General features: G+C 46.7%; 1 protein-coding gene across 1 annotated transcript; it reads right to left on the reverse strand.

The window, feature by feature from the left end:
• Positions 1-3,023: 3,023 nt before the first annotated feature.
• Positions 3,024-11,626, reverse strand: PTCHD3 (patched domain containing 3; the record flags this gene model as incomplete). Its single annotated transcript, XM_082309554.1, has 4 exons — positions 3,024-4,618; positions 8,465-8,610; positions 10,466-10,587; positions 10,904-11,626. The coding sequence occupies 4 exons, from the start codon at positions 11,624-11,626 to the stop codon at positions 3,024-3,026; spliced, it is 2,586 nt and encodes an 861-aa protein (XP_082165680.1).
• Positions 11,627-19,763: the final 8,137 nt, after the last annotated feature.

A 19,763-nucleotide genomic window follows, 5' to 3' on the forward strand; every position in this document is an offset into this window, starting at 1 on the left:
ACCTGGGCATGATTCTGAATTTTCTGCATTCCCAAGGCTGACTTACACCAGAATTCTGCCATCAGACTCAATACAAAGAAAATGCAAACTTCAGTGAAAGACGCGGCCTGCTCTTTCTGGCTGCTTCCTACTGTGCCATGACCTGACTCAGCTGCAATGTCACAACGGTTTTCTAAATCGTGATCCCTTCAGCTGGCTGTGAAAACAGAGCAGTCAAGCCAGTGGTAGCTGTCTGCTCTCTTGATCTGCTCAGAAACCCTTCCTAGCAGCAAGCAGAGATATTTTTGCTTCTACAACATGGCCAAAGAAGAGGGCGAGAGGTGAGAGTGCTCACTTGAAGTAGGCCACTTCGCTCAGAAGTAGGTTGCCATTCTCTTTTTCCAAGAGCATGACTCCTGTTCCTTCTGCCTAGTATTTACTAAGATGCCTTCCTCTGGTGTTGGCCAGCGCGAGTGCGTCACCTGCTCCTTTGGCAGCTTCATCAGTGCAGAAACGGCTGGATCGTTTGCTGTAATAAAAGCACTAATACAGACATCGAAACATTTAATGGGAGAAGTGAGGACTGGTGCATAGGGTTGGAGGTTTTGTTCTGTTTTTTGGTTTTGTTTTGTTTTTCCTAAATCTCGCTGTGTGGTTAGTGCCCTGTCCTTGGAATTCAGTGCTGCTGGCTATAATACTGAGATTCAGTGATGTACCATATGGGCTGTAGTAGCACTGGGTTTTGACTTCCACCTCAGGAGCAGATTTCTTCTAAGATTGATACTAGTTTTCAGTCTTTGACTACTATTTCAAGAACTGCTTCTCCTTTTATGAACAAAACTAGCTCTTCAACTTTGGAGCGTTGTAAGACCTGTAACTTCTAATCGACCCGTTATTACAGAGCTACTTTCACAGCAGAACATTCAGCTGCCTTAGTGATGAAACAACACACCCGGATTTGGTTTGAGTGTCCTTCCAGGTAGGAAGGTTCCACAGAAAAATGGGAACGCGAAGGAAACATAGCATTATTTGGAGATAGAAATTTGCAGGAAAGTTCCGGATACCTTTCGGAAAGAATTTCATGTAAGAATTGTCAGGCTGTTGTAGGCAGAGGGGTGGGTGGTAGGGCAATTGGTGGTGTGGTGTGGTTTGGTTCGTTTTAATCTCCACAAGCAAAAAAGCCTATTGCTCTAGGACCTAGGGATAAAAGTAGGCATGGAAAGACGCATCAGCTGAAGTGCACTTCTGTTTTTACACACATTAAGTACTCCTCCAAAAAACAGCTTCATGCTTGATTTCATTTTGCTTTTACAAAGGGATATGTGACGTGTCTTAATGATGGCTGTAGTTGTTACTCTTCAGAGCATCTCTCTAAAGGTTTTATTTTCGTCCATCACTGTAGGATCTGAGCAATGAACAACGCAGCAGTCATATATTCATGGCAAAGTTTCAGGCAAACCCCATGCGGCTGCTGGCACGTGCCCCACCCCAGCACTCCCCCCCTCCCCCCCAATTTGCGAAGGCGTGCACAGAATCAACATTTTTTGAGAAGTTTTGGGGTTTGATTTTTAATTTCCTTTTTTGTGGTAACTTGGTTAATCATGGCTTTTGGACAGAAAGTTGCCAGTGTTCTTTGATAAATGCTTTTGTTGCAGTCCAGATTCAGCCAACATTGAGTAACTGGTCGCAGAATTTCTTCCTGGCTGTCAGTGATTTATCTTGAGCTTTGTGATGTAGCTTTCATAGTGACTCTAACTGGAAATTAATTTAATGCCTGTAGACTGAGATTCACTGCTCTGAAAATTGGTATCAGTACTTTGTCCTGGAAGTGAATTAGTAATTTCTGAGTGACTTGTCTTCCAGTCTGTTGTCCCCATAAACAGAGACATCATGAAGGAAATGGAAGGATTCTGCCCGTCTGCTGGCTCTCGTACAACTGGTCAGAAGCCCCACGGAACAGAGGCAGACCCAAAATTACAAATACCAGTTACCACCACTCATTTGATTTCCAACAGGTAGCTCATTAAATTGGCAACAAATTACGTACTGTCTTTTCACCCAGTGTCTTGTCCCTACAGGTTAAAAGACCACCTCATATATTCTTAGTTCTTTTTCAGTGAAAGCTCCTCTGCTCTATGGGCGCATCACAGGATGGGTTGTCACTGATGAACACAACAGAATTTATGGGGTTATAGTTTTAGGACTAACGGCTTAAACCTGAGTTGCTTTTCCACTTTGTCCCGAATCAGGGCATGATTCTCTCTAGTGAATCCTTGCCCTGTCATGCCACGGCACAGCGTCTTCCATGGTGGTTACCCAGGAGGTCCGCCCAAGTTCAATCGCCTACAGCATATCCCTTCGCAGACTGCAGCCACCAGAAGCTACGCACAATCTTCTAAAAGCTACATGATGTTTAATCTTAGCGAGAAAACGGGACACCAAGAAAAGGAGGATTTGAATAGGAAATGTGAGTCAGTTTGTCTTCCCTGACGGCTTCTCGTGCTGCATTAGGAGCCTAAGCAGACTTCGTCTCCTGAAGGCTTATGAATCACCGAAGTCCCAGGCAGTTCTGACCTCTTGTAACCTTGCTGTAAAACCTCCAGCTCTGAGCCTCTTGGGCGAAAATTGTCTTCAGGCTCAGCATTGGGCTGAGTTACAGCATCAAGGTAAACAGGCAGGAAATGCAAACCAGTGGGAGTTATTCTTCCCTCCCATCTACATTGCCTGCCAAACCTGTAACATAGTCCATTAAGCTGATGGCGTGTTCAGTGTTTATGATAATTTTAATACATTCGGTAAAAAAGTCACAAAAAAACATTTCACAACATTGAAGTGTTAGTCAAGCACACACAAAATGAGAAATGCAAATACATTCTGTGCACTTTCATTTCTTGTTATTTTTCTTGCCTGGCTTTTCTGAAGCCTTTGCTTCCCTGTTGTGTTTATTTTTCTGTCCTTCGTTTTCTTTGTGTCTTTTATTCCCTAAAAGTCACTGCATTTTAATCTACATATAATAAATATATAATACATTACATTTAACTTAGTCATGGACAATCTTTATCATTTCTAAAGCAAGTCTCTGGCTTTTTAGGTTTGGTATTGTGGGGTGATCTGCCAAAGTTTCCAAAAAAGGTTAAAAACACCGGAATAAAAACAAGACCGTGAAGAGCTCCAAACGAAATAACAAGGAACATGATCTTGAAAAATGTCCTAAAGATGTAGGCTTTTGCTGCAGCCAGGACAACTACTCCTAATATAGTAGAAACTGCACCTTGTAATACTGGGTAACCCAGCAGGGACAGAGCTTCGACTGCCCTTTCATTGGCTGATGACTCTCTGCTCGTAACAAAGGCATAGGAAATATGAGCAGAAAAATCTACTGAAAACCCTATACAAATGACCAGGTTGATCATGGATATGGAATCTAGATTGACGTTCCAAAACGTCATGAAACCAGCAACACCGACTATAACAGAAGCTATAGCAAAAGTCACCCACAAGCAACACAACGGGTTGGGAATAAGCAAAAGGGAGACAACGAGCATTGCCCCGGCAGCAACGAGAACGTTCTGAATGGTGTTCTGCACTATTACCAGGTACTGATCGTAGTAGATGAACGCTGGGTGGTACACCATTAATGGAATACTGCACTGCTTGGCTGTCTCTCTTAACTGATTGAGAAGATTCTTCTCATCAACCGCTGAGGTCACGTTCACCGTCTGGATGAAGAAACGTGAAGCTTCTATTTTATCCTGAGTCTTGTTAATGTCCCACTTAAAACTGGGAACAATGTCAAACAGTTTAGTTAAGTTACTAATGAAAACAGTCTTATCGTTTATATTTATGGAAACCCTTTTGGCAAGTTCTGAGTATACTCTCAGCCATGATTCTGAGAGGTTCTTATCTACATAGGAAATGCCCTCTAAATTCTGTGTGCAGTTCTCAATGCCAAGACGAACAGTCTCATTCCAGTAATCTACACTTTCAGTAATGACAACCATGACCCTGGGTCCATAGGCTGAGAAGTACTTGTCATCATCATCATAGTATGGAATAACGTAAGAGCCGTCACTCGCCAGATTTCGAAGATCGATGCCTTCCCTGATCTGAATACATCCATAAATACTGCCACCCAAATACGTTCCGTACAGCAACACCACAAGTAGCTTGATCCATTTATTTGTAAAAAAAGGACCATAATATTTTTTAAAGAATATGCTCATTGGATGTTCACCTTCTGGCTGAGATGACTCCCTAGAGCAGGTGCCTATACAGCAAGCATTGTACAAGCAGGACTTCTGAGCCTGATCTCCTCCCACACGCATACAAGTTAGCCAGTGTCGGTTTCCTTGCTCCCTTTTATGATTTAATGCAATAATTGCCCCAAAGAAGGTCATGGTATATATATAGCAGAAGACAAAAGCAGTGCCTGTATACAGGCAAAATGATCTCACAGATGGAAAAGCAGTCCAGGTGCCAATGAAGAAGGCCAAAACATCTGTGAGAGTGGTGATGGTCACAGAAAGTGCTGCTTCTCCATAAGTCTCAGCCAACCGAGATTTAACATCGGATTTCACTTTTTTTCTTGAACTTTGTTCCCAGGAAGCAATCATGATGAACATGTCATCAACACCAACTCCTGCAGGAGGAGAAAAAGTTAATGCTGCATTGCAAATGGCAGCTTCCACTAACACCCAACAGAAGTATGAAATGAATCCTCTTTAAGTCTGCATAAAATTTTGAAAAAGAAAGTTAGGCGTGTAACATTGCTTTAGTGCTGATGGAAGTTAAACAGATACAGGAAAACAGATCCTTTGTGTGTAGCTGAATTTATTACATTTCAGAAACTCCTGGTGACCTGATGGGTTGTTGATCCCTCACCCTACTCTGCTGAAGGACTGAGCCCACCTAGTCCACCTGCGACAAGTGTGTTGTATCTGCTGTCCAGGTGTCCAGTGATTACATAGATTTAAATACATCGCTTCTTCTGATGCTCAAGCTCAACTACCCTTATCACTAGAAGCGTCCCCCACTATCTCTGGAATCTCTTCTTTGTCACTGCAGCAAATGAGACCAATAATTTCTTGCTCTGTGTTCAGCAGACAGGGAGAGCAGTTGCTATCACGTGGGAGAACAGCGATCCCAGTTTTCCAGTAGCTTGCTTTTTTATGCTCTTTGCTCTCCACTTACCTTCTCTCCAGTTTATCTTTGAGCATTTATTCATGATTTATTATTCATTTATCTTCACATTTATACTGATGTGCCTGCATATATTACCCACCAGAGTCCTGAGAAACCCCGCCAGGAAGACTGAGTCCTGGGCTAGAGTTTTTGCTAAGACACAAGAGTAAGTAAGTGAGCCAAAGTTCAAAAAGGAAGAGCCAATGTGCTTCTCTCAGCTCTGCTAACTCTCGAGATTTTAAATCACAGACCTTTCAGTATCTTGCCAATATTACTCTACCAAGGTCTCTTCTATTTGCTGAAAATTAATCACACAAAAAAAGGAAGCAAGACCACATGACCAGAGGAGCAAGCAAAAATTATATAGCTAAGCATAAAAGAATAGATGAAATTGCTACCTGCTGCCTGAACAATCAATTGCCAGTAAACACGCGAAGATGAATTATTTGTAAAACTCGGTAGATGTCTTGAACAAAGGCGTTCATGGAAAGCACTCGTACAGTGCTAGTCAATGTTTCAATCAAGAAAACAGAAAATACATTTAAATTCCCAATGACGTCTGGGAAAAGTTCCAAGCACTTCAAGGGAGTACGATCAATTCACAGCAAGTTTGATAAACTGGAGAAATAAACTGGAGAAATACTAATTTAATTGCTTTCAGAATTGCAGCAAGTGAATGAACAAAGCACTCCAGAAATAAATAAATGAAAAAGGACTGCACAAATAGAAAATGGAGAATAACTGGTTAAGTGGCAGAAAAAGATCTGGGTGGAGGGAGGAAGGCCAGGAAATGGAAGGCTGGATGACAAACATAAGGGAGCACCATGTGCAGAAGATCATTAGAAGCTATTAGCAGGAAAGATATATGGATAGGTGTGGGTCCAACAACACAGGTAGTGGCAGGTGGCTGAAAATACTTTCACCTTTGGCTGTCTTCCCTGAACCTCTCCCAGAAACTGCATTCTGCAGAGCAGGTACAGCTGAACGTAACAGCTGACAGAGTTAGATAAACCAAACCTGGAGCTGCCCTACTATGTCCGGCTTTAACGACACAGCAAATGAGAAGCTGCTCTAAGTGAAGTTCAGCTATCCCTACTGAGCAAGATTGTGTCCAGAAAAAAAGGTGGGCCAGACAGGCCCTATATCATCTCTTTGATATTAATCTGTTTGCACACTTGAATATTCAACACTATGGAAGACAGCACGATAACAGTCCTCTAATGAATAAAGGACTGTTGAAAAATAATAATAAAATCAACTATCTTCATGTATGTGGAAGAACAAGGAACAATCAACTTAAAAATATCAGGGAAGCCTCAAAAGTTCTTGAGATAATTAACTACTACAAACACTTTCCTGTTTAATTCTCAGCAAGTTCTTAAAACGTTTGCCAGGAGCGGTTCAGTTAGCTCCTGCCTTGCAGCAGGGAGGGCGACCTCATGAGGCTCCCTCCAGGCCCCACCTTCTACGATTTTGATGAGAGGGTTTTCTTGAAAAAGCCGCTTCTAGCATGCTGGGATTAAGTAGCAATCTCATTGCTCAGCCCTCCCACTCATGCCTATTCCTTATAACTATGAAAGAAAGTTTGAAAATGTTACCTGAACAGACTGTAAAACAACCAACCATGCAAACCCACAAACCAAAAAAAGAAAACACACAGAACTGTTATTCTAGAAAAGACTCATGATTTTTAACCAGGCCTATGACTTTTGCATGCTTGGGACTGACTCTTGGATCTCAGAAGATCAGGCAGAAACCAGGAACAAGATAAGCAGCAAGTCAAAAGGTAATACTGGATGGTGGTGAGCCAGACCGCTTCCAGAAAGCAGGCAGGCTTCAAAAGCAATTAATCTAATGTACTAGTTACTTGTTTGCTTTAATGCAAGGAAGACAAAGGTCTGCATGTTATTTACAGAGATCTAAAGAGAGTAGCTTAACCTCTTCTCCAGGTATACAAAAGGGTCTTTGTGAAATTAAGCAAATGCATGAGCATGAGCAAATGCAAATGATAAGCAAATGCAAACAGAAAATGCATTTGAATTATGCAGGAAACAAAGAAACTACACATGTCCTAAGGAGAATTTGCATTAGACATATAGTATGAAGCAGAGCCTCTATCAACCCAGGAGTTCCATGTGCTTTCCTCAGCATGAGACCAAGACCAAAAAAAAAAAAATTACATGAATTTATCATATAGAAGACCAGATAAGGATTTTAAAAGCAGTAACTTATTTGCAGCAACATTATCTAATGGTATTTGGAAAGTTCAGCACTGGCTGTCAAGCAGTCCGTGCAACTGTGATGCAACGATACTAACTTCCTCGCGTTTTTGGGGGGAGCTGGTTGCACAAATGGTGCATCACTTCAGTTGTATAGCTAAATGAGGCTGTTTACTACATAGTCATTATATTGCAGAGGAAATTTCACATCTTAACAAAATGAGATGGATTTCTTATTTGAAATTACAGACAGTCCTGCTCATTGCTTAAGCCTTATTCAGGCGCAATTTTATCTGACCGAAGACTACACTCTGAAAATGGGATACAAAAACTTACGGTAACTTACTTCCCATATTCACCTCGTAATACAGGTACTGGATTAAGTCAGTGCTAGTGTAGCATGAGCTGCACACTGGACACGTGTTCCACGGTGCTGCTGCTGAGCTACCCTGAGGCTGACTAACAGTAGAGAAGTAGGGAGCTCTCACTGTACTCCAAAAAGAGGTGGTCAAGAGGTGGATGGTTTGGGGAAGACCTCTGCACCTGCTTAAATTGCTGACAAATTCAGCAGTCCCATAGAACAGTACTAACAGCAAACTGTTTTGGGGTGAACAAACTTATCCAGAGCTAATCAGATACGTAAATGGTTACAGTACACCCATAGAAAACAGCAGGGGATGATACAGAGGAATACAGTGACAGAACCCTGTTGAGCCCACCTCAAGGACTAGTGCTAGTTAAGTAAATGATTAATCAGCATGGCTAAATTACCAGGGATGCTCAAACAATGCCAGAAGTGCCAACCTTACCACCGTCTCATTTATAGTTTTCATGCCATAGCAGTGGAACTACAGCAGGTATCACTTTTTGGGAAAAGCTGCCCTTCTGCCAGAGCCCAGCTCCAGTCCCAGAGTGCTGAGCTGAGCAGCTCACCCGCCTGTAGGAGCTCAGAGTCTCCCCTCCCCTCGCTGCAGGACGGAACTGCGCGTGATCTGCTGCTCATATCATTAAAGAGCAACACCATCGGGTTGTTTTAACTCCACTTTAGTCTTCGTATCTGAATCCGACTCGCTTTTTCTACTTACCTAGAATAAGAAATGGTGCATTTGAGACAGTGACCACAAACGGCACTCCACAGAAGAGCATCAATCCAAAGCTGCTTAACACAGCTAAACCGGAAGAAACCACTCCACAGCATGCAAGCCAGACATTATTTCTTACACAGCTCTGTCTGAAAATATTTTAAGGAATATCTTAGTTACATGTCAAATATTTCACAAAGATGTTCGGCATGACAAGTGAATCTTCTTCACAGGTACCGACAGTATCCTGTCTGTGAAGAGAACTCTTGATGAAAGCTGCTATTTGCAGGCGAGCTCCCAGGTGTCAGCATTGGACGAGATTAATTTATATAGGAGGTGCTAAATACATTATTACTGCTGGCCAGTTATATACATAAGCGTAAAGACGTGTACTGATCTTTGCATCAATAACAAGAGAGCTGGCAAAACGAAGATACGTAAGCTCTACCAGTGAGAGGCTAGATGTAGGGTGACCCAAAAAATTACGAATTTTTAGAAGCCCTTTCCTTTTACACGGGTTCTTGGTGTAGCATGTCGGTGTAGTATGGAAGCACCTCCCAGGCAGTAAGTGCTGTGTACAGAAGCTTTCTCAGCAGACAGACTGGCTAGCAGCCATTTGCCAAGACGCCCCCGAGGGCTGGCTCAAGGATTCCCCATGAAACACTTCCCAGTGGGAGACTTCGCATGTGATGCTATTGACAGCACCACACTGAGGGGGTAGAGAGCTGCCTCTTGCCTGATTAGCAATATTTTGCAGACTGTAGACCACTTCTGAACATTAAGAGAACCGCTCGCTTCCAAGGCAAGAAGCGTGTGTTGGTGGAACCATCCTTGCTCTGTCTGCGCTCACAAATGACTGGACATGAGACAGCTGATATCTAGAAATTGTATAGCCTAATGGGCATGATGCTTGATGCAAGCGCTAAACCAACAAGCCCACCCTCAGAGTAGAACTTTATTTCTGAAGCACAGCATGGTTGTCAAATGTACAATGGTTCACCTTCCACCAGCAAAAAGAAAGGGCAGGCTAAGTTCTTTGTGGACAGCAGGTAATGCTCAGACTCCACTAGCAAGCAGAATACCTAAAGCCGTACCCCGTCTTGCAGTAACCTATGAAGCTAGTGCTCATTCATCTGTACCTTACCTGAGCAGGTGGCAGAAAAAAGGTGCACACAGATCTTTACATGGCATATTTCCTCCTCCCTCCCCTGCTTCCTTCCCTTTTTTAACTAATCTTTACAAAGAATTAGTTTTCTTGCGGGCAGGATGAGGATAGAAGCTACGAATGAAACAATAAAGTAGTAGAATAACCTTAGCAATAGCACCACTTATTCCTTCCCTCCCCCCAAATGACAACTTTTCTGTTTGACTTTTATGCATCTTTTTGGTGAATGTCTCCACTGGGTATGCCAAGTTGAGCTGGTAGGTTTTATTCAACAGAAGTGCTTGGGCAGAATTCTGCTGCTGCCAGGCTGGCGAGATCACGCTTCTGGCCCCCTTCCCGCATAGGGTAAAGTAGAACCCTTTCAGAATTAAAAGCGTTTACTTTGCAATAGTGTTTTTCAGCGCCAAAGCTACAGCACCTCAGACCTCTTAATAAGGTAAAGAGTAGGGGGGTTGTTTCAGTTGTTTACATAGTGCCAAACTATGCTACAAATAGTGCTACAAATAGTGCTACAAAAAGGATTCTCATGAGGCAGGGACTACAGAAATGACTAATGGCTTCAAAGAACAGACGAATGGACACTAGCATTCAAGCTGTACATGTCTGAACTGAACACTTGTTCAGGTATTCGTCTGGTACTTATCATGAACCGCATTTAAGCAGGTATGAAATACACACAAGAAGGAAAGAATCAGCAAAGAAATACATGTCGCCCATTACTACATGAAGCCTGCAGCTTCAAGAATAACTTCACTTTACAAGAGCAGAAACCAATTTAGGCAAGGTAAAGAAGAGTGGAGGTCACTCCTCATCGACCCATAGCTTAGAAGACATTTTACCTTAGACAAGAGACGATTGAAAAGGTTATTGTCAAGAAATACGTTATGGAGAAGAGTGGGATCACGCTCTCGGTATTTCCTTCAAACTCCTGTTGTCTGGACAGCGAGGTAAAGTAAGTCATCTGCCGTTAAAACAAGGAAAGAAAAGATGAAGCACTTCTACACTTTTTCTTGGTCTTTATACACACGCACAGGCAACGCTAAACATCACGTTGCCACTAACGCATCTCCGTGGCCCTCGCTTGCAGCAGGCAGAGGGCAAGGACGGTGCACTGCAGTAGCAATGGGGCGGGCGACAGCGGAGGCGCCGCTCGGGGCGCGGCAGCCAGGCCTGCCGGCCGGCCCGCTCCCCCCACCACCTCCCTTCTGCCGACGGGGCAGCCCCGGCACTTCGGCTCTCGGCGGCCGCCCGCACGGCTGCGCCCACCGCTGCGTTACCTGAATGGAGGGGAAGCTCAACGCCGGGAAGTCCCGCAGGAAACCTTCCAGCCACCGCCGGCTCTCGGCCGCCGCGGGGCCGTCCTCCCGCAGGTAATACACCAGCTTCAGGGCCCGCGCCGCCTCCACCCGCCCGCCGGCGCCCGTCTGCACGCCGCCCAGCGCGGCCCCCAGGAAGATGCCGCCGCTGACGGGGAAGGTGAGGCTCTCCAGGACGGCCGCCCCCGCATCGCCCAGCCAGGGCAGCAGCGGGTTGGGGCTGGCGCAGACACCGTCGATGCGGGCGCAGACCTCCTGGTAGTCTCTGGTGCGCACCGCCTTGTCCAGCTGCAGCACGTCGTGCCGCGCCGCCGGGGCCAGGATCGACTGCTCCCCCGCCGCCACGGCGATGACGGCGGCGTAGGCGCCCTCGGTGGGCAGCCGCGAGGCGGAGAAGCGCTCCGTGTCGTTGGTGGGGAAGTGCTGCCGCACGAAGTCGCGGTCGATTTTGGCGGGCCCCGACGTCGGCGTGAACTGCCTCTCGATGTCGTTCGCCTGCCGCTGCGGGAGGAAGAGAAAGCCGGCGCCCAGCCCGCCCGACAGCAGCAGCGGCACCAGCACGAAGGGCCAGGGGCAGGCGGCCACGGCGCTCCCCAGCCCTTCGAAGAGCCGCCTGAGCGGCCGCTCCACGCAGTTGGTGTTGCAGCAGGAGCAGCCCTCGGCGGAGCGCCGCGGCTCCGCCATGGGCGCGGCGGGGGCAGGGGCTGGCGGCGGGGGCAGGGGCTGGCGGCGGCAGCTCCCCCGCCGGGCGGCGCGGCCTCTGGCAGCGCGGGCGCCGAGCCGCCTGTCCCCGCGGCCGCGCAGGCAGTGAGCGCTCCTCGGCGGCGCGGCCAGGGCCGTCCCGACGGGGCAGGCGGCCGCCCCTCCCCGCCGTGACTCACCGTCGCTGCCGCCGCGCCCCCGCCCCGCCTCGCCTCCCCTCCCGGCTGCGGCCCCGGGGGCCCGTCCCGCCGGGGCCTGGGGGGACGGCGGGCGTCCTGCCGAGCGCTGCCGGCGCGGCGGGGGTGCCCGCTCTTAGCCTGCGGCCGCGGTGTTTCCAGCCGCTCTCCCATCCGCCACCTCCGACCCGTGCACCTCGGTTCCTGCCCCAGTCAGCTGCCGTGGCTGTCTCTGAAGGTATGCCAAAAGCCAGGATCTGGAAAATGATCTGCCGCAAAGCAAAACAAAGTGCCCTTTTGCACAGAAGAGCGTGAGGGATGGGCGCTATCCTCTCTCCGCTGCGGTCGGTGCCATGTTGTTTGACAGCTGTTGGAGCCACTTGGTCACGCTGATGGGGAGTCCTGCCAGCCAGGTGCCTTCACTGCGCCCTTTCCTCTTGCTCAGGCACTTGCCTGGCCCCTCATCTGCCATACCACTGTACTCCTGCAAAAAGAAAGTGACTTTCTGAGGGTGTAAGGAGCTGAACAAACTCACTGGGGAGTCAGGTGAGTGTCAGGCCCGTGGCAAGGGGAAAAGTGAGGTACGGCAGGAGGGAAGAGTACAGCTGGTAGCAAGACTGTGTCATGCATGGTTGCCTGATGAAAGCTCACGCGTAGTGGACAGCTGGGATTACAAGTAATTCTGGAGTTTGGGTTTGCGATCTTGTGTCTTGACTCCCTGTAGTAATCAGGATTAGTGTGATCCTTGGGTACATGGACAGAGGACAAGCCTAGGGAACGGACTTCCACGGTATACAATGGAATCAGTTAAACTGGTGCTACGATATTAAATCCAGATCTAGCTTCCATGTTGTAAGAAAGAAGCTGCAAAATTAAAAAGCGAGGGATAAGGTGTAGCAATCCTGAGCAGGAGGCCATTGCCTACCGAGGAGGTAAGAGATCACACACATCAGTGAGCCCCTGCTGTGCTGCATGCCCAGCGTGGCCCTCGGGCTCTGCTGTGCTGCACCAAACCCTTGCCCGCAGGATAACCTCAGCCACCCCATGGTAACAGGAGCCTGCAGGCAGCTCCCACTTGGTACCAGCGATTAGGCAACCTAGACTTCTTTTTCTTTACTGTTTTCGCCAAATCTGCTGCAATTGTTACTTCATCACTAAGGATTATTCTTCTGCCTGGGAGCAAAATATAGAAAGTGGTGATGTACATCTTGCTGTGTTTGCTCTCTTGGTAAACAGGTTTACAAAACAGGGGAGTGAGAGCTGAAGAAGTAAAAGACTTGGAAACAAGGTTTAGCGATTGCAGTGGGCGAGCCACAAAAACCTCAGTGGTGTGGTACGCTAGAGCTTTCTGCAGTAACAATGATAGACCGCATCTTTCCAATGCCAAAAAAATACCCTGCAGCCTGGTATTCTTGACACTGGTAAGTGACAGTGATTTGAGTGCCCTCTGGCTGAGAAGAACATTAAGCTCAGATCTGACACTTCTGGAGAGGTGTCTAGCCAATTAACAAAATCGTCACAGACAGGCACTTCTTCTTGCCCTTCTTTGAAAGAAGCAACTCTCTTCTCTCCTGCTAGTACTTGCAAAGAAAAGCTGTAGTTATTTCCTCTCTGTCATCCTAAGGAGACAGGCTTGGCACCTGTGGGCATAAAACAGCCAGCCAGGCTCTGAGCAGCACTACAGATCTCCCACTGTGCCCAGCATTTAGTGCAGGTTGGATCCTGGTGATTCCCTTTTCCGTGCACAGGTGTTCTGAGGAGGGTACATCAGTTCTGAATTTCTCTCTGTGAGAAAGGCACTCAGAAGCTATTTCATGTAGCTCCTAACTTGTCAAACTCTAAGTTTTTAATGAATCTGACTCCAAATGGATAGTTTCTCCCACATTCTGTTCTCAATTTCCTTGAATGGATTTATACCATGTTAGACTAAGAGCTCTTCACATAGGAGGAATCTGCCCTCAGAAAAAAGGGGTAAGCTGTTTGATGTCATGTAGACATTTGATGAATTCTTGTCAAAGAGTTAGCCAGCTGGATAAGATAGCCTCTCTTATGTGGAACTAACTCCAGAGAAACACAGAGCTGTGTCTGTGAATAAACTACAGAGATACACCTATCCTCATAGCCAGACACTAACAAGACTTCTAGGATAACCTGGCAGTGGACTAGGTTGTGGATGATCCATTGACATTGCAGCAGACATGAGGAGAAGGTGTCCAGCTAAATGCTTTCACTGTAAAAAACAGCCGTAAAGGGTTATTGAATTTTTTAGACTCATCAAGACAGAAAATAAAAATTGAGCACATCATGTCTCTAGGAATTTATGTTCCCAGTTGGCAGCCAGTCACAAGTGGTGTTCCCCAGGGCTCAGTATTGGGGCCAGTTCTGTTCAGTATCTTTATCAATGATCTGGATGAGGGGATCGAGTGCACCCTCAGTAAGTTTGCAGACTACACCAAGTTGAGTGGGAGTGTTGATCTGCTGGAGGGTAGGAAGGCCCTACAGAGGGATCTGGACAGACTGGATTGGTGAGCGGAGGCCAACTGTATGAGGTTCAACAAGGCTCAGTGTCGGGTCCTGCACTTGGCTCACAACAACCCCATGCTCCTCCAGGCTTGGGGAGGAGTGGCTGGAGAGCTGCCTGGTGGAAAAGGACCTGGGGGTGTTGGCTGACAGCTGGCTGAACATGAGCTGGCAGTGTGCTCAGGTGGCCAAGAAGGCCAATAGCATCCTGGCTTGTATCAGGAATAGTGTGGCCAGCAGGACTAGGGAAGTGATCGTCCCCCTGTACTCAGCACTGTTGAGGCCACACCTCGAGTACTGTGTTCAGTTTTGGGCCCCTCACTACAAGACAGACATTGAGATGCTGGAGCGTGTCCAAAGAAGGGCAACGAAGCTGGTGAAGGGTCTGGAGCACAAGTCTGGTGAGGAGCGGCTGAGGGAGCTGGGGTTGTTTAGTTTGGAGAAGAGGAGGCTGAGGGGAGACCTTATTGGTCTCTACAACTACCTGAAAGGAGGTTGTGGCGAGGTGGGGGGTCGGTCTCTTCACCCAGGTAACAAGTGATAGTATGAGAGGAAACGTCCTCAAGCTGCACCAGGGGAAGTTTAGGTTGGATATTAGGAAAAACTTTTTCACTGAAAGAGTTGTCAAGCACTGGAACAGGCTGCCCAGGGCAGTGGTTGAGTCTCCATCCTTGGAGGTATTTAAAAGACGTGTGGATGTGGTGCATAGGAACATGGTTTAGTGGTGGACTTGGCACTGCTAGGTTAACAGTTGGACTTGATGACGTTAAATGTCTTTTCCAACCTAAATGATTCTATTGTTCTATGATTCTATGATTTGCTGAAGTTTCTTTGTGGCTCCTCAGGAGCTGGAGACAAGCTCTGGTAGTGATCAGGAGGTAGGAAATGGCCTGGTGACAGGAGCCACCCAATCATAGTACCCAGTACATTGGGCACAGGTAGGTGCCTTCAGGTTAATCTTTCTGGAGTCTCACTTATGGCATGGGAAGATGGCTCCACTAACTCTCAATTCAGAGTAGTCTTCAAGCAGGAGGTACATGCCAGTCTTCTCTCCAAGAATCTGGATTCTTGTCCTTGTTCCCTGGCCTATTAATGCATTTTATATTAACTTCTAATAGGTTAAAATCTGAAATATTCATTGGGGCAGGGCCAGGAACTGGACTACAGGACTCCCAGCAAGTCATGCTTTTTCTGTATTTGTAGAGGAAGGCACAAACTCCCTCCTGACAGTTACGTTGTGTTTACTGGATCTAAGACTACTCAAGATGAAGAGGAAACTGAGCACACATCCCCCTTTCAATGGACAAGTGTTTTCTGCTAGCCTAGTAGATAAAAAAAACCCAGGTGCTGCTGCCACCTTTTGCTGCCAGGCTTTGTAAAGAAAGCAACTGTTGTTCTCTTCCTTTCATAATACAGTTGGTGGTTGTTGGGTGTGTGCTGTGATTAACAGAGGCATTGGGTCTTCAAGGAGACTTCACATAGTTTGTGTTTCCCACTGGCTTAGAAAGGATTTGGAGGCCGGATGCCAAGTCATGATGGTTCTCTGTGTATGTGCACAGAACCGTGGGACTTGGGTCCAGGTATTTTAAAAGATTAAAGACTTGATGAGAGAATGAGAGAACTCAAACTTCCTGGTTAGAACACTGATTTTGAAGTCTGATGTTTAAACTGACTTATGATGTATGTTGGCTGTAATCTTTTTCTCAATAGCGAAAACATAATCAAATCTTATCTTTTGTGTGAATTTGCGTAGCTGAAAAATGCAAGTTGAAAGCACCTCATGAGGACTACGATAAAATGCAGATGTGATTTCATCGTCTGGATGCAAGGCACTGCAAATGTCTTTGCTGTGAAATGCCCAGGGACTTTTCAAAGTGAGGTTCCAGTGAATTACAGTTTGGGAATATTGTCACATACATAAATATTCACAATGCCACATTTCTTTGTGTTTCCCAATGCTAATGAAATGGTGACAAGCAAAGCAGACATATACCTGACATGCCAAGAAGAGAGCTGAGAGGGACAGCTGGTGCTGTTCCTGCCTCTCGACAAGATCTGTGGGGACCTAGAAATACAGTCAATTCATTTCTAATATCCTCAGTGGCCTCATCTCTAGATGATGTCAGAATGTGCTTAACACGGGTACACCATCCACTTCAGGCCCACATAAACCAGTCAAGAGCAGCTGTAAGAAACCAACTGATAAACAAACAAACAAACAAGCACGGCCCGTTCAGGTGACCGAGTTGCCTCCCTGTTGCACAGAACCCACAGTCAGACCATTTCCCAGGAGGGCAGGAGACCTGGGTTCAACCCCATCCTCAAACCGAGGTGCCAGAACCTTCTCTCTTCCACAGCAGGGCCCACCGACCAGCACTGGGGCATTTGTACCCTGCAAGAAGCAAGGAGAAAGAAGGAGAATTCAGCCCAGATCTCCCTCAGGCACAGCCCAGGAAGGCTTGCAGATGCTGACAAGGCTTTGGTCATGGCTTGAATGTCACGATGGCTCCAGGGCTGAACCAGCTCCTAGCTGGAGATAGCAGGGCGAGCAAATGCAGTTTCTAGCATGTGGGACTTTCTGCACAGTGCTTTGAAATTAGGAAACAACCTATGCTCGGCTGGTGGGACTCCCCACTTCACAACCTTTTTTCTTTGAAAGCTCTTTCTCAGTTTGCCTCCTCAGCCTCCATTTCCCTCTACTTAGAACAGGATCCATCTCCTGCTCTAGCTGTGCTTGCCTGTCTTTTTTGCTCACAAATTCAACGTAGAATAATTATTTATTGTGACGGGTAGGCTGTCCTCAGTAATGCAAAGACAAACATGTCCTGGTCTGTCTGTGTATTCCTCTGTCTTCCAAACATTTACTGAGATGGGAAGTGATTCAAACAATTTTGTAGAATCACAGAATAATTTGGGTTGGAAAGGCCCTCTGACACTCATCTCATCCAGGCCCTGCTCAGAGAAGGGCTGGCGTGGGTGGTAGGCCAGGTTGCTCAGGGCTTTGTCCAGCTGAGTTTGGAGTACCTCCAAGGACGGGGAGTCAAGAGCCTCTGGGCAACCTGTTACAGTGTTTGACTTCCTTCATCGTGATTTTTTCCCCCTCAGAATTGGCAAGGTTTTGGTAGTGGGGCTGCAGGGGTGGCTTCTGTGAGTAGAGGCCAGGGATTGCCCTGAGGCGGTCACAGCCGGTTCCAGTGGGCTCCAACAGACCCACCGCAGGGCACGGCTGAGACCACCCTCAGGGGGAGTCTTGGCACCTCTGTGAAAACGTCTTAAAGTAAGGGTGGTAAACACTGAGCAAAAGGAGAAGCAAGGCCAGAGCAGGAGGAGAAGGAGGAAGAGACCAGGCTGGAGCAGGAAGGAGGAAAGAGAGAAGACCATGCCTGGGCAGGGGCTGGAGCCAAGTCACTGCCTGAGCAGGAGCTGAGAGGTGCAACCCGAAAGGGGCTGCTGCCGGTGAAGGAACCACCATGCGCCTACTGGCCCCAGTCTCCTGCGCCGCCCGCCGCCTCACCACAGGGGCTGAGCAGAGCGTGTGGTGAGGCAACTGAAGAGCAAAAAGGGTGGAGGGAAAGACATGTCTGGAAGGAAGCAGGGGTGTTTTTCCTAAGGATTGGTTGCTTGGTTTCCGTCTTCTTTGATTCCATAATCTGTAATATATTGTTAATTGGCAAATAAATTACATTCATGGAAATTTCCTGAATGAGTAAACAGTTTTTGCCCATGACAATGTCTTACTAGAATTTCTCTTGATACAACTTAAGACTGTTGGTCCTTGCCCTTTTGAGGACAAGAATATTTTTACTTTCAAATTCTCAGACAGAACTGAGATGGCTTATTTCTGCCCCTCTCTTTGAAATGCCAGGACAGAGGGCCATTTCTGTATCCAGGCTGCCCATGAAAAGTGCTTTGCCAATTGTTGAGATGCACTAGACCATGGAATAAAAAAAGTGACATCAAGAAGTCTTTTATCCCACTCCTTCCACCGTAATGCAGCATCAGGTATGTCTGTGCCATTTCTGAAGGAAATTTGACTAACCTGTTCTTTACAGTGCCCACCATAGTACCTGACAATGACAGGGAAGTTGTATCCTATCCTATCCTGTCCTGTCCTGTCCTGTCCTGTCCTGTCCTATCCTATTCTTTCCCTCCATCTGGATGAGGCAGGAGTGCTTTGTGGGCTGCCTAGCTACTGCCTGTTTGCATGCATGCCTGGGTGAAACAATAGGACTTCCCTACCTCTGCTAGGCAGTGACAGTCCATGGCCCCGAGGTTACATGACTGCAGATGATGTGGGAAATGCAGCACTTCAAAACCCCTGTATCCAAAGCAAGCAGTCTAGTTGTCAAGCTACGGGCTATCAGTTGGGAGATGTGTGCCCTCTGCAGCCTCACTAGCCAGTGGGCAAGAAAGAATCGCATTTCATGGGCCCTTCAGGAAGTTGCCTACAAAGGAACGATGGGCATGGCCTGGTGATGAGGGCAACCAGCTAGGAGGTGAATTCCTGGTTTCCTCCAGGGTGGCTTATCAGTTTAGAATATACAATTCCAAAGAAAACCCAGAAGTTATTCTGGTACCAGAACCCGGGACTGACAGATGCTTATTCATGTTGAAGGTCTGCTCTTCCTTGCTTTGGGAGGACACAGTGACTGTGAAATTGCCATCCGCTGAGCGCTGGCACGATGAGTGGCTGCTGCTCCTCTGCTTGATGATAAGACTGGTATTTGCTGTGAATATGGTAACCTTAGGCATTATGTAGGAGGGGGCAACATCAACGCAGAGGCAGCCATGTTGTGCAAAAAGCTGTCGCTGCCTTACATGATGTCTCCGATCTGTCAATATGTGTTAGGCATGTTCTGAGGCCATCTCGGTGTGAGGCTCTTCAGGAATTTCTATGTTCATTTGAATTTTCTATTTTTAGCAAGAATGAAGTTGCCTAAGTGTTTTAACTGTCTGGGTGATATGCTGTTTCTATTGTACATTACAGAGATGGACAGAATTTCAACTTACCAGTGTAGGATACCAGAAAGTCAAGGTGAGCTGCCAGATTTTATTACTCTAGCTCCAGGAATATTTCTTTTCGAGCTGACATTCAAGTTGCGTAAGTGTTTTAACTGTCTGGGTGATATGCTGTTTCTGTTGTACATTATAGCGATGGACAGAATTTCAACTTATCAGTGTAGGATACCAGACAGTCAAGGTGAGCTGCCAGATTTTATTACTCTAGCTCCAGGAATATTTCTTTTCAAGCTGACATATAGAAAAAATTCCTATCTCCACTGTGATTTCAGAATCATGGGGTTATCTGTGAGGACCGCTCTAAATTATACTTTTATAACCCTGGAGTGCTATGAGTACAACGTAATGTGAGGCTACTGAAAAACCTAATCAATTTTTGTACTTTTACTTCCTTATAAGCATTG

This window comes from Platalea leucorodia (assembly GCF_965183815.1).
Source record: "Platalea leucorodia genome assembly, chromosome: 1".
NCBI lineage: Eukaryota > Metazoa > Chordata > Aves > Pelecaniformes > Threskiornithidae > Platalea > Platalea leucorodia.